Source organism: Oryzias latipes, chromosome 13, assembly GCF_002234675.1.
Source record: "Oryzias latipes chromosome 13, ASM223467v1".
NCBI lineage: Eukaryota > Metazoa > Chordata > Actinopteri > Beloniformes > Adrianichthyidae > Oryzias > Oryzias latipes.
In genome coordinates, this window is record NC_019871.2 from 20639899 (window position 1) to 20653722 (window position 13824).

At 40.2% G+C, this 13824-nt stretch overlaps 1 protein-coding gene across 3 annotated transcripts in view; it reads right to left on the reverse strand.

The window, feature by feature from the left end:
• The window catches only part of arhgef17 (Rho guanine nucleotide exchange factor 17), a 64252-nt gene that overhangs the window by 18172 nt on the left and 32256 nt on the right, over positions 1–13824 (reverse strand). For all 3 annotated transcript variants that reach the window (XM_023961337.1, XM_020708378.2, XM_011482768.3), the window contains one exon: positions 49–126. In XM_023961337.1, the coding sequence (XP_023817105.1) occupies positions 49–126 (78 nt within the window). The remainder of the gene's footprint in view (positions 1–48; positions 127–13824) is intronic.

Genomic DNA, 13824 nt, shown 5'->3' on the forward strand with positions numbered 1-13824 from the left:
ACAAATCACCAGCTCACTGGAAGTGGGGTCACCTGTGAGTTTTGTTACCTGAACAAGGCTGCGCAAAGACTCCACATATGACTGTTCTGTGTCCAGGAGGGTCATCATCACATGTTTCCTCATGTCCTGTGGAGACAGAGCAGGAAAAGTGCAGGAGAATTAAACTTTACAGTCTGAATTCACAGATGAGCAACAAACCAGCATCTTTTGGATGGAAATGCTGCTTTTCATTCTGTCAACCACAACAATTAACCGTCAAACATATTGACAGGATGATGGTTCCGACTGTGGCTGTCTGACTTCACACACTACTCCAACACTCCTAAAAGATTGTCCAGAGTCCTGGATTTTAACATAATTCGGACACGTTTCCTACTTTCGTTTTTCTTTAAGTGCTAAATATGACGACAACCCTTTGCTTAAGTGAAAACCTAATAAATACAAACATTTTATGAAAACTAAGATGATTTATAAAAAAAACAAAAATTATTTCATGTTTTTTTAATAACAAATCGTTAAAACACAATGCACTTTGGTCTACATTGACCAATCTAGTGAGCACTGATGCACGATGGTTTTTCACAGAGACTTCTGCGCAATTTCCAATTCACATTTGGAATTATAGATTCGAAAACCCTGAAAAAATTTAGTGCACTATGTAGTGAGGAAATTCAGTGTGAGTTTATAGGAGACAATTTCACATTAATTCTTCATTCCTGTAAAGTTACGGATTAAAGTGAAGCGGGTTCTGAGATCTAAATCTCAAATTTAAGTATTAAAGTCTGCACACGGTGGGAAATGACAAACAATGCTTGCAGTCTGCATCCGATTTAGCCTAAAATTTTTCATAATTTAAATGTTTGGTTAAGTAGAGCAAAGCATGAAGAAGTTCTGCAGCATTATTTCATTTATTTGTTCAATGGCATTAGGCCTGCACAATATACCGCAAATGTATCGCTATCGCTGTGCAATATGCACTGTAAATAGCTTTTTAAATTATACTACCTTGATGTTTGCATTTATGCTACATTTTCTTTGTTCTTGTTTTTTTTTTATTTCATTCTAAGTCTTTTTTTCCCTCTGCTGTCAGTTGCTATGGTGACAAACAAATTTCCAATGTGTGGGATCAATGAAGTATTTCTGATTCTGATATCGCAAAACACAGTGAAAATTGCAATAAATGGATACGTTAAATGTGTTAAAACAATCCCTTTATGCATTTGACTAGTCGAATGGACCCCCTTCACTTTGTTGACCAATCAGATGGAGCCCTATAATGTTAAATGTTCCCACTCCTATGTTGACGAGGGTCATTTGGAGTATAATTTTTAAACTGTTGCAATGAAATGGGAATGATGTTTTTGGTTGTTTTGCTCTTTGTTTATGTACCGCAAATTATATCGTTATCGCAAAATTAATAACCAATATCGAATATTGCATGTTTTCCCTCATATCCTGCAGCCCTAAATGGAATGATAACTAAATTTAGAATTTAGGATATTATCCCAGACAAAATTGTAAAGAATAGATCATGTAAAGATAAAGTACTGGTACTAAAAATCTCAGAACGTAATTAAAAATTTGTCACTGAAGAGCATAGAAAGTATTACGTTTTGTCATAGAAACTTTCTAGAGTATCCTTTTGGTGTTTAAAAACCTCTCAATCAATTGCCATGTTTCACAGCACATTATGGTGCAGAGTGACAAGTACCAAACAGTGGAAAAGTACAAGTAGTTCATGTTTTTGTCAGGTACAAGAAATACAGACCAAGAATGTTAAACTAAAAGACAGATGTTTCCAGCTGCAATCACACAAGAATGAGTTGAAGATCATCCAAATATTATGCTTGCTCAGCAGATCCTGCATCTCCACATAAAATTATTGGAGATTCCAGGAGTGCTGAAGCGCCCTTGAACAATATATAATTCCGGCTCCACCAGATGAAGGCAATTCCGTCACCATTTTTTCATATGTACACCACCACGTTGATGAGAGATGTCAACAGTAAGCAGAATTTCAAGAGCATATTAAGAATAAAAGGCAGCAGAGCAAGAATGGTTATTCTGACCAATAGAATGATTGAGTATTAGCTGTTTATTTCTCTATAGAAGTCTATGGGATCTATGGGAGCCTGCGGGTACGCCACGGGGAGGGGGTCAGTCCAGTTCTAATGTACAGTCAATGATTTTCATGTCACTAATCTGTACCCACGAGACGCCGTTGGCTGGATGCATCATAAAAATGATGTGGATGCAGGAAGCAGCGCTTCAAGTCTTCCACGCGGAAGCTTTAAGTAGCAGAGCATGACTCAGCAAATAATGTGCCATAATTTGTCTACTGCGTTGCAGCACTTTGCAGCACACCTACGGCATCAAGAAAGCAAACAAAAGGAGGGAAGGGAAAGAGTGGATGGGACTCAGCCACAAAAAGAAGGATGAAGAAAGGTTCCAAACACCATCCCCTGACTGAGGAACGTGGGGCAGAACGAGGAAGACGTCAGAATGTGAGGAGTCGCTGGGGAGATTTCTAAAATAACCGAACTTTAGAAAAAATGTCAGAGGGAGCCCAGGGCAAACCCCCCGTCCATGTGCATTTCTGTCAGTCTTTAAACCCCCCTCTCCTCCACTTTGGCAGCTCCGTGTCCTACAAACAACCTTAACAGAAGATCCCAAAAGGTTGTTTAGTGTTTGCCATCCAGAAGGACCCCGGGGTGCTGTGGGGGTAAAAGGTGGTGTTTGGATGGGAGGAATGTGTGGCATTGTTTGCAATAGAATGAGTCACTGTGAGGGATGAACCTGCCCTGAACAGTAGAGGGGTGGGGGGGGCTCCCAAAAGCAGATTAATTCAATGATGCAATTAAGAGTTGAGCAAAAAGTACGATCAGTGCTCTGTTACTAAACTGTTTGACCACTGTTTGCTCATGCTTGACTCGCAAACACCACTGAGTCGAAGGGGCGCGGGGATATGACACTAAACAAGGTTAAAGAGGAAAACACACAAAACAACAGTAATCATCTAGTTCTCATCTCTAATTAAAACTGGAGGTCCAATCCGGATCCGTTCAGGAGGACAGAACAAACCCACCCTCAGATCATAACCCTAAATACTGATCAACATTTTCCCATAAAAAGATAAAAGATCTGTTGTCTGGTTTATAATTCAAGTATTTAGATAAACCCTCAAAGACTCCAATCATCTTTTCACAGTGATCTTTTAACTATGATTGTGCCATTGTCAGCCAAAATCCCCAAACCTGTTGTTTTCTAGGACATATCTTCTGCAGAGCGGCAGGAGTTCATTAGAAATCTGCCTCTGAGTTGTGGGCAGGTCCGTTGGTGTGGAGAAGCCCTGATCCCCCCCTTCCCCTTCCTAGCTGAGAGCTCTCTGTTTAAGCGCCTCCCCTCTGGCTTAGAGCCCAAGCCTAACATTACAGGTGCAATAGAAACGGCCAGATGCCAGGTCTGACATGGAAAACATGGATCTAGTCAGCTACAAGTGGATGCATCCGGTTATAAGACCCTTTTTTCCATAAAAGGGTCTTATAACCCATTTAGGGGTTGCTGGTGCCCGTCCCAATAACTGCAGAACAAAGGTAGGGTCCACCATAGACAGGTCACTGATCCAACACTGATTCACGATTTGAATAAAAAAAAATACTCAGCAATGAAATTTTAAGCTTAATTTTCTTTAGACATGTATTCCATCATCAGAAAAATGCCACAAGAACATGTCAAAAACTGTAACATCTGTTAGAAAACAAAAGAACACCATTTTCATTTGAGTGGGTCTTTAAAGAAAGTGTTTCATCTAAAGAACAAACTTTCCTGATTTAATTTTAAAAACGTACACAAAGCAGAAAATGCCTTTTTTCTGCTCCGAATGCAGATTCCTGCAAACTCCCCTAAAAAAGTTTAACTTTCAATTTCTAAACTGGGAAGGTTCAATGGATAAATGAATAAAGAAACTATTGCTGGTTAGAGGAAAAAGCTACATTTGTTCAGAAAATATTTGTATTTCTTTCTGAATTACTCATTTTACTTCCTCCTCTGTTATATGCATTTATATTGACATATTTATATATTTTTCATTGACTTTCAATTTAATTTAAAAAAAATTAATTAGTCATTTTAGCATTTTGCAGATTGTAAGAGAGTAAAAGCATTATCTATTTTGGATATAATCGTGACAAACTTGACTGATGACAGCTGCAGAGTCTGAACACAAACTGCACTCCACAAGCTTACAGCTGCAGCAGCGTGACGGCTTCACACTAATTAAGCCTCATCACAGTAGATCAAATCAAACAAATGCAGATCCACCCGCATGGCTCCCATGACTGTCTGGAGTTAACGAGTGCAGCTCTGGCTGCTGCTGCACACGTGCAGCTGTCGTTCTCCAGCAGCTGCAGAACCGATGGCCATGTTGCTGCAACAACCAGACGAGGAAAAGTCCTGCTTTGATCAGACTGCTGCTGTCTTGATCAGATTACACACACACAAAAGCACAAAAAAAAAGGTGAAATAATGTGAGGAATGCCAGTTTCCTTTTGCTAGCTGGGTTCCCATGGAAACCTCAGCCGAGAGGCTGCGCGGTCACCGGACACACTGGCCTCATGCTGTGAAAGCGCCGCAGACGCAGATTCACTGCAGCTCCTGTCAAACAAAAGCCGCAAAAACACAACAAACAGCAGCAGCACTGGATCGCACACACAGAAAATGCATTTTGGTGTCAGGAAACGTACACGGCGTGTTGGAGCAGCAGGACAGAAACAGAGAAGCAGAAGACCCGATGGGAAGTTCTTCCACAGTGAGCCTTATTTCAGAGACATTTACAGATTAAAACGTTTTGCAGAAACCAAGGTTTCTGAAAATGTCTTTTAGTTTTTATGTTGTAGCCATTAAAAAAAAAAGGAATTTCATGTTTTAGCTTAAACAAATAAGCTATAAATAAAACCAATGTGAAAAAGCAAAGTTGTTCTGCGTGTTCTCCAACAAAAAGGCAGAGAGCTCACATTCAACCTCTAATGCGAGTTTAACGCCATTTTAAGACATTTGTGAAAAAGAGTTAAAAGTGACAGCCCTAGTTGGTAGTAGCAAGACTTGCATAACCATCCAGATGGCGCTGTGGGCGGGACAATGCTAGAGAAAGCCAAAACAACTAGTGACCAGTCTAATTAAAATAAAAGGCCAATACCAATTTGCGTTAAAATAACAAATACAGTATCTGCGCCGATAATCAGCCTGGCCAATGATCAGTTGACCCCTCTCAGAAAGAAAAGCTTAAATGAACATTTTTTAACTTCTTATGTGAGGATTCATTTCATAAATCTGCTCAAACTTCAAATAACAATAAACGTTTGTTGCTACAAAACTAGAAATCTTTGACATACATTTATATAGAGACTTTAATATTGAGCTAAACAAAGATAAATAGTTGTTCACATGCCATCAATATATGAATATATGAATGTTAACATAATCTTACAGTTTTAAAAATATTTTAAAGTAATGACAGATATTGGATGTATGGCATTCATACAATTCATTTATTTTCAATTTCAATTTTCCATATTTAATTTTCCAGGTAATGTGTCCAATTTTATTGCAAAGTAAAATTACACTTTGTGATTTTTTTTTTTAAATGCTGAAATGATTTTTAACTGAAACAGACGCCACCGTTTGTTACTTTGTCTGAATTTTCATGTCAGAAGAAATTGACAGATAAAACGATGCGATAATCTGAAAATAATCCTAAAAACAACATTTTTTTTAAACCTTTTGTTGTTTTATTTTGCCAAACCTTTGAGCCCCCACGGTTTGCTTTAAACATCCTCATTTATCTGCACTTGCCGTGAATTAATCATCGTTTTCCCCTGAATTCCTACGTGGACTATTTTTCTCCCCCTTTCTATTTCTGAGTTGTTTTTTTTCTAAGATTTAAAATCAGAAAAAATAATTTGGCTTCTTTTTCCGTTGTAACTTTTACATTCTGTTAAAAATCCTTAAAAAGTCTGAGTTTAAATCAGATTGTGAGTTTTAAGTGGTTAACACAGAAAACAGCCTGAAAAGCTCAACTTACATATTTCTCAAAGATTGTAAACTAAGCTAAACTTTATTCAGTCACACTGTTCAACACAGACAGTGTCGCAGATCATTTTTCATATCTTTGGTAACTCCAAACGTTACCTCACTTGATTTGACATTACAAGCAGGAACGTCAGTTTCTTTTTTTAAATCCCATTTAGCATCACCTTAATCTCAAAAATGTCCAAAAAGCCCCATGAGTCACTGAATTTTTCTGCTGCTGAAACAAGAACCTGCTGATCTTTTTAACAATCCTCGTCTGAGGAAAAGGGTATGAGCTCAAAGACGGGCTGCGTTTGTGTAATTCAATCCTCGCGGCCCAAACATCGCCGTCTGCTCCTCGCTCACAAATGTTCCTCTGGATGTTTGCCGTTTTAGTCAGGGTGTCCTTTCAACAAAGATGAACGGCAAACCGCCGCCCGACTGTCCGTCTAAACAGAGAGCTGCGGGTCTGATATCTAAGGGTCTCAATTTTCAGCCTTAATCTTTCATGTTCAGACAAAAAAAAAACGTCCTATTCCCAAAACGAGCACTTTGCTTGAACCTAAAAACGGATTTAAGCACCTCATTACTGCCACAGCTGAATTCAATTTAGTGTCATTAAACATCACTTTCCTTCAGTGGGTGACCTCTTTTTTACCCCGTGGAAAAGACGAGCACGTGCAGAATGAGGCCTTCATGTGTGAGGCTGTAAATGCTATCAAATATTTAGCACTAGCTGTTTATTTCTATTCATATGTGAATTCTATTCCAACTTTACTGAGATGCAGACGACCTGCTCTCCCCGTGGTTGACCCCTAGAAGACCAGAAAGTTCATGGAGTCATCTCCATCACAAAGAAGCGAGGATCCGGCGCTGACGGAGGGCGGACACCCAGGTCCTCTACTGTTAAAACTGCAGCTTTGCTAAAGCTCAGGTTTTCAGCTTTCTAGGTTTAAGATGCCTAATGACTGAGAAGTCAAAGGTTGTCTGATTTCATCCGTGTGCTGTTCATCCTAAACACAACTGATGTTGGAAACCAGAAACAAAACTTTTGTTAGAAAAGACAAACATAAACTGAAGATTTTTTTTAAAAATCGAATTATTGTCAGCATTGCTGAATGTTTCTCACAGAGATCTGATCTTAAAATCATCTTTCCTCATCTCACTGCTTTCATTCCTCCCATTCTGCGCCTTTGCCCCCTTTCACCCCGTACTTCCTGTGGATACAGTTTCCCCTGGCAACCACTTGGTTGAAGCAAAAGCAGCGCGCCTCTTCCTCCACCTTTTGCTCCCTCAGTTCACCTCTATATTTCTGCGACATTTCCACATCTCCAGGTTGCGCATTTCCTATGTTCTCCCATCTGCTTCACGCACTCCTCCTGACTGCTCCTTCATCACCTCCTCCTGTCAGTTCAGACTCTGCACTTCTTTTCCAACAGTTCAAGAATCAATCTAATGATTTAAGTTTTCATTGTAAAAATGACAACTTAGGCATCTGAAAAATACAAAAACCCACTGTGATAAAAAAAATGTTTGTGGTGTTTTTAACATGTTCTGTGACATTTTTCTGATATCCTGTGTATATATATATATATATATATATATATATATATATATATATATATATATATATATATATATTCTGACATGTGTAAAGAAAATTTAGCTCAAAATTGCATTTCTGAGTATTTTCTATTTCAGATCGTTGTTACACAGACGCAGGCATAAAAGTGTGCATTTGCTGCATAGAAAATATGCTGGGTGGGCCACAAGCTCCCTGCTCCGCTCCATTCTGATGCATTCACTTGTACTGAAATAGATCATTATACGTCTTAGTTTTCCTCGTCTGAGCTGGAATCTGACTCGAAACTGTCCGACTGGATAGCTCCAATATTGCTGGCCGCTATACGCTGATAATCTTAGGGTGGGGCTTTAAGGGTCAGTGAGCTAGAGGGAGACCGTGTAAACAGAGAGCTCTCAGCAGCAGTCCCGCCCACAACTCAGAGGGGGAATTTCTAATGAACTCCTGCCGCTCTGCAAAAACTATGTCCTAGAAAATGACATTTTGACTAAAAAGTGCTTCGTCATAATTAAAAGACCACTGGGAACACTTTGAAAATAGATCAAAAGATGACCGGAATGGGTCCTTAAACTTTTTAAGTCGTTCGTTTTGGTCACAAAGTTAAGAAAAGTGTGATCTTTAAAATATAGATTTTCTACCCTGATATTGTTTAAAAAAATCTTGTCTGTCTTCACATGCATCACAAACACACAAACAAACAAACACACACACAAACACACACTTTAGAGGATTAACAAGCTGTCTAATAAGATGTCTGCAGTGTGTGATCATACAAGTGTAATCCACAGTTTTCCTGAGCATTTTCAGACCTTCAGACCCACAAAAGTGATGCAAAATGAACAGAAATAAACTCAAAAGCGTCATGTGTTTGTCTGTAGATTCAAGGGGGAGTGCCGAAGGACAAACAGTGAGTGGGTTGAGTATTTATATGTGGTAGTTAAGCGTGTGATTCACTCTGCTCTAATTCTATTATGGACAGAAGTGACAGAGACGGAGCTGATGAAAGAGACACCATCCTCTGCAGACAGACGTCTCAGAGGAAGGATGGAGGACATGAACCAGTGAAAGACGGTCTTTCAGTCCAGAAAACATCACCCAAGAAGCACCAGCCTTACCTCTCCACTGGGGCTTCCAGCACAGAATCCATTCAAACTGGCATTGGAGTTCCTGAACTGATCTCCTGCTTCTCTGTCCAACACCTCCTCTCCACCACCACCACCTCCGTCATCTCCCGTGTTCTCCCCGCTCTCATTCATCTCCTCCAGAGCGATGCTGAACTGGGTGAGGGTTCGAACCATCTGCAGCATGTGGACCGCTTTCTGAACCTTTAGGTTGGCATATATAAACCAGACAACCCCACGAGGTCTACAACTTCTCCTTCACTCACATCAATTCAGTCCTGTTGAGGAGGACAGTTGAAGGAGCTACCACTTCTCCCTGTTATTACAGGACAGAACGGGCATCTTCTTCACTGGGATCCTTCCGTCATTCCAGCTGCTTCCATGAATCTCCTCTGGCGAGCGTCTCTCTGCTGAGCCAGATCCGGCGTCACGGCTCGTCTGTCATACAGCGCACCACAGGAAAAAGGAGTCGTCCTCAGCGCATACGCTTCGGTGTCTGGTCTGCTCCTTCCACATGGGTGATGCAGGCGAAGTCTGTGTGTGTGTGGGGGGGGGGCGGCGCGTGTGTGGGTGTGTGCGAGCGTGTCACAGCCCTCCCCCCTGGGAGTGTATAATAAGAGACAGCAGGCATGCAGACGGTCACAGCACTTTCACACCAGCCAGACTCTACTAATCGCCCCCATGAAGAACTGATTTAAGGGGATACAGGAAGACTTTTAACCCCCACCACCACCACCTTCCCCGTCTGACTGAGAATTTACCCTACGACCTGCCAGGAGCTGCATCACCTCTAAATGTCACCCCCTCCTACCTGACGGAGCAAAGCTGCTCCTCCCATCTCACCTTAAGAACCTTTAATGATTTTTTTTATTCGTTCCGTTTCTGAACAGAGAACTAACCGCAGCTGGGGGGCACAGTTAGACTCCCGGCAACTCCAGCTGAGCTCGTTAGCTTCTACAGAAGCTACTGAGCTTTTTCCCCAAACAGTTCTGTCATAAAATCATTCCTTCTGTCTTCCTTTTTTCCCTAGATTCCTGTTAAATTCTATCTCATGAAGAAGAATATTAGCAATAATGAAAATCACTTTTAAAGATGATTTTTCATTCTTGTATCTTCTTAAGTCTGCACATCACTAACAAATTTTGGAATTAATGCATATTAAAATTGTTTTTTACTTTTTTTAAGTTTATTCTCCAAATGGTTTTTCAAGTTCTGTTTTGTTTGGTTCTAAGAACTGGTACACAATGAGCTGTATTATAGATGGAACATTTTTTTATTAAATTATACTTTTTTACTAAGTAAAAAAAAAAGTGTTTTGGCTGGAAACATTTGTGGATTTTAAATTTCGTTATTGCATTTGCACTTTAAAAGATTTAAATTGATTCATGGATTTCTTTCGAAAAACAGTTCCATTACATTTCTTGCAGAGGCAGCAACTGACAACCATGTAGAAACCGAATTTGATTATTACCCAACGTCCAATGATAAACAGTAGATGTTTCTGAAACGTGATTTTCCAGAAAAATGTATTTAAGAGAAGAAAACATCAATATAACTTTCATTTGTACCACTAAGAAACCATTATTTTCTTAGACATTGTTTAAATGTTAGAATAATATAAAATTATGTAAAAGTGTATGATTAACTATGATAAGACTTGTTCATTCAGAATGGTTACATGGTACAAACGGTTATTTAAAAAAGGGTCATTTGGGTTAAAGCCTTGGTCCCAACTGTCCTTTCCTGTCTGCAGGGGACAATAGTGCGGAGCACACATCATGAAATATTAAGGTTTGAGGACGGTCTGTGAGCCCGTAGAGAGAAAATGCTCATGCACACTTTACTACGGCCATGCTACGGACGACAAGTCATAGTGAACACTTATGCAAAACGTAAGGGTGAAGTTGGTGAAATGCAGGCATGTCATCCAATTTTTTTTACATTCTTTTAACTCCTGCCCCCAAATCCTGTTGACTGCACAATGTGCCTGGCAGTTCGGTCTGGCATACACATTCTGTACATGCAGCAGTAAGGAGCCAGTCTCACACCTTACTTCTGACTAGAGTGTGGCATAAGGACACCATATCGCAGCTTCACCCGTACATCATAACTGTGTGCAACTTCCATTAACCTTACTAATACGTCACGGTAAACTTGCCACACGCACAACAACGGGACGTTCCATTTTCATGGAACTGCAAGAGGCACCTGTGCTCCCCTTAAGGTGGAGCTGCTCTTCTCCATCCTCTACAGACCAGACAACCCAAAAACCTCCAGCACCCGTACAGGTCAACCAACCATACGGGTGCATGTGACTACGTCCAAATGACCCTTTTTATAACTTTTTTCTGCTAGAATAACAATATTTTAATAGTTGTTTATCTCTTATCTTAGATCTGCTTCATCACCAGCAGAAAAAGTCCCTCCACTTAATATTTGATACATTTGCATCTTGAGCTCCAATGTTTGCTAGTAAACACTATAAATGCTTTAATGGTGTCTGTAGAAAGAATAAGTGTCAGTTCATTGTGGTCTAATTAAAAAAAGAAAAAAAGATCCTGTAATCAAGCAACCATGAAAAAGGACTGCAGTGATCTGATTGGAGGATGACTGGAGACACATGAATCTGACGAACACAGAGGCTTCACAACAATACAGATCAGGCTCTCACCTGATGGTTTGATTCAACATCGTTTGAACCTGCATATCACCCAAACAAACCTCAAACCGTTTCAACCGGCAGAGGCCAGCCGACCACAGAAAGGTCGCAGCTCGACATTTAAAGGCCACGAAGGTGGGAATCTGCACTTTAATCCTCGTCAGCATCAGAACTACAGAAAGAAACGATTTCACAGATGTGTTTGAAGCCGAGTCCGCATGTCTCCACCCCCTTCCTGTTACTGCAGGGATTTTATTTTCACACCAAGAACCACTGGAGGATCAATACTGCCCTTTACAGGTTGATGAGGATTTATCCTCCTCATTTATTTGTCTGCATGCAGAAGTCCAGTTTCATCTTCGCACTTTTGACGTTCTCGAGTCATTACTCTCAAGCAGTCTGACTGTAGCTATGAAAGGTTTATCATCATTCAAGTGATGAAGTTGCTACACTAAGTTATACTATGCAGAAGAACTACAGTGGAATGCAAATGCAAGAATAATAAACTACAAGAAACATCAAATAAAAAACATTTCAAACATGAAAGAAATGCGTTTTTATATATATTATATAGCATTTTTCTACCTTCCTTAAAGGCCCAAAGCGTTTTACAGTCAGAGTCACATTCACCCAGTCATACATGGCGTCAGCCTATAACCATCGGTATCATCCTCACACGGGCAGACAAGGAAGGAATCTAACCTGCAATCTTCTGATCAAAGGTCGACCACTCTACGTCTACCTTACAGCAACACGTTTCTAGAAAAAGGAAGGGTCCAAGATGTTTAAGTATAAATAATTTCCCACCAAACTATAAAATTGTAGAAATAACCCATAAATAAAGGTGTGAATACATGGATGAACCATTTATTTATCCTAAAACTATGTTAATTAGCAAAAGTTTGATTATTTTTTTAAATTCTTTGCAGGCGATTGAATCGATGCTAAGACCAATTTATAGTCCAGCCAGCTTCTATTGTATTGTAGTTTATGGTTTTGGAGATTTTTCCATCACCTGTGTGTCAAACGTGAGGAAACCTCTGATCTTCTTGGTGATGCTGCAGAGCTCTCTCATGTTAAAAGTGTTCTATAAATTATTATTATGCCATTTTGTGTTTATTACAAGTTTGCCTCCGAGCTGTGGGCGGGACCTTTGGCACAGAGTAACCCCGCCCCTTCCCTGTTGCTGAGAGCTTGGAGAAGGCTTGTGGCTCGTCCAGCATAATATCTTTGTTACAAATATTTTTTTTATAATATTTTTTTTCTTCTGCTCCTGATTCACAACGATTTGAATAGAGAAATACTCGGAAATGCATTTTTTAAACTGAATTTTCTTAAAATTTGTCCTCCATTATCAAATAATATGCTTCAAAAACATGTTAAAAATATCAAAAACACAATTTTCATTTGAGCAGGTCTTTTAAATGGATAAAAAAGAAGGTTTTGATCACTCAGCTGCTATAACTCCACCCAGAACTTAAATCATGCTGCATTTGCTGTTCCCAAGTCAGAATTCCTTCTGTTTTTTACTTTACTGTAAAGCATTTTATCAGTCATATAAGAATGATGCGCTTAAAAAAACTCCAGTTCTCTTGCATCACATTCTTATGTTTTTTGTTTCAGATGAACGGGGTGTTTTCCTGTTGCTTTCTAATATTGTAGAATGTTAGTGAGACGCTCATCTAAACATAAGCTCCAGATGTTTGCCTCCAAAATCCTTAAAGAGGAAAAAAACGACGCTGAAGGTTTGTGATGGGACACAAAGCCTGAACAGCAACATCTAAAATATTCAAGGACATCCTGTCTTTTCTATCACGTCTCAGCTTTCGAGGGTCACAGAGTTCATTGTCAGTTCATTCATTTTAAGCAGCATCCCGTTTCCACAGCAACAGCACTTATGTGTGATTGGGGAAGGAGGGGAGCATATGGTGACAGAGAGCTCTTTCTTGGCATGTGGTGAGCTGGCCCAAATTTCCTAGGACCGCTCAGTCAACGTCACCCTCAAACACATCCTTCACACAGACCCCAACTCCTGAAAATGACTGAAATGTTCAGGGAGGCGTCAGCATGCTCCGGTGGTCGAAAGGGAGGGGCTTACACACAAACACGAGAACAGGACGGGAGGTTTTCAGCGGACAGATGTGTCGACACGCTTAACTGTCGTTCAGGAAATTTCCTCATTTCCTCCTTTGCCAGCATGGGGGCACAGCAGCTTCTGCCCTCCACCCTCACAAACTACCTCAGTCACTGATGACCACAGAGATCTGGCGATGCCCGTCCACTCAGGTGAGTAACCCTAGAAGAGGTAAACGCACAACTGACTAAACCAAAACAGATTCGTCATCTCACACCTGTGCCGGTGCACAGCTTGTCCCGTCAACATTTGGGTTTTGGAG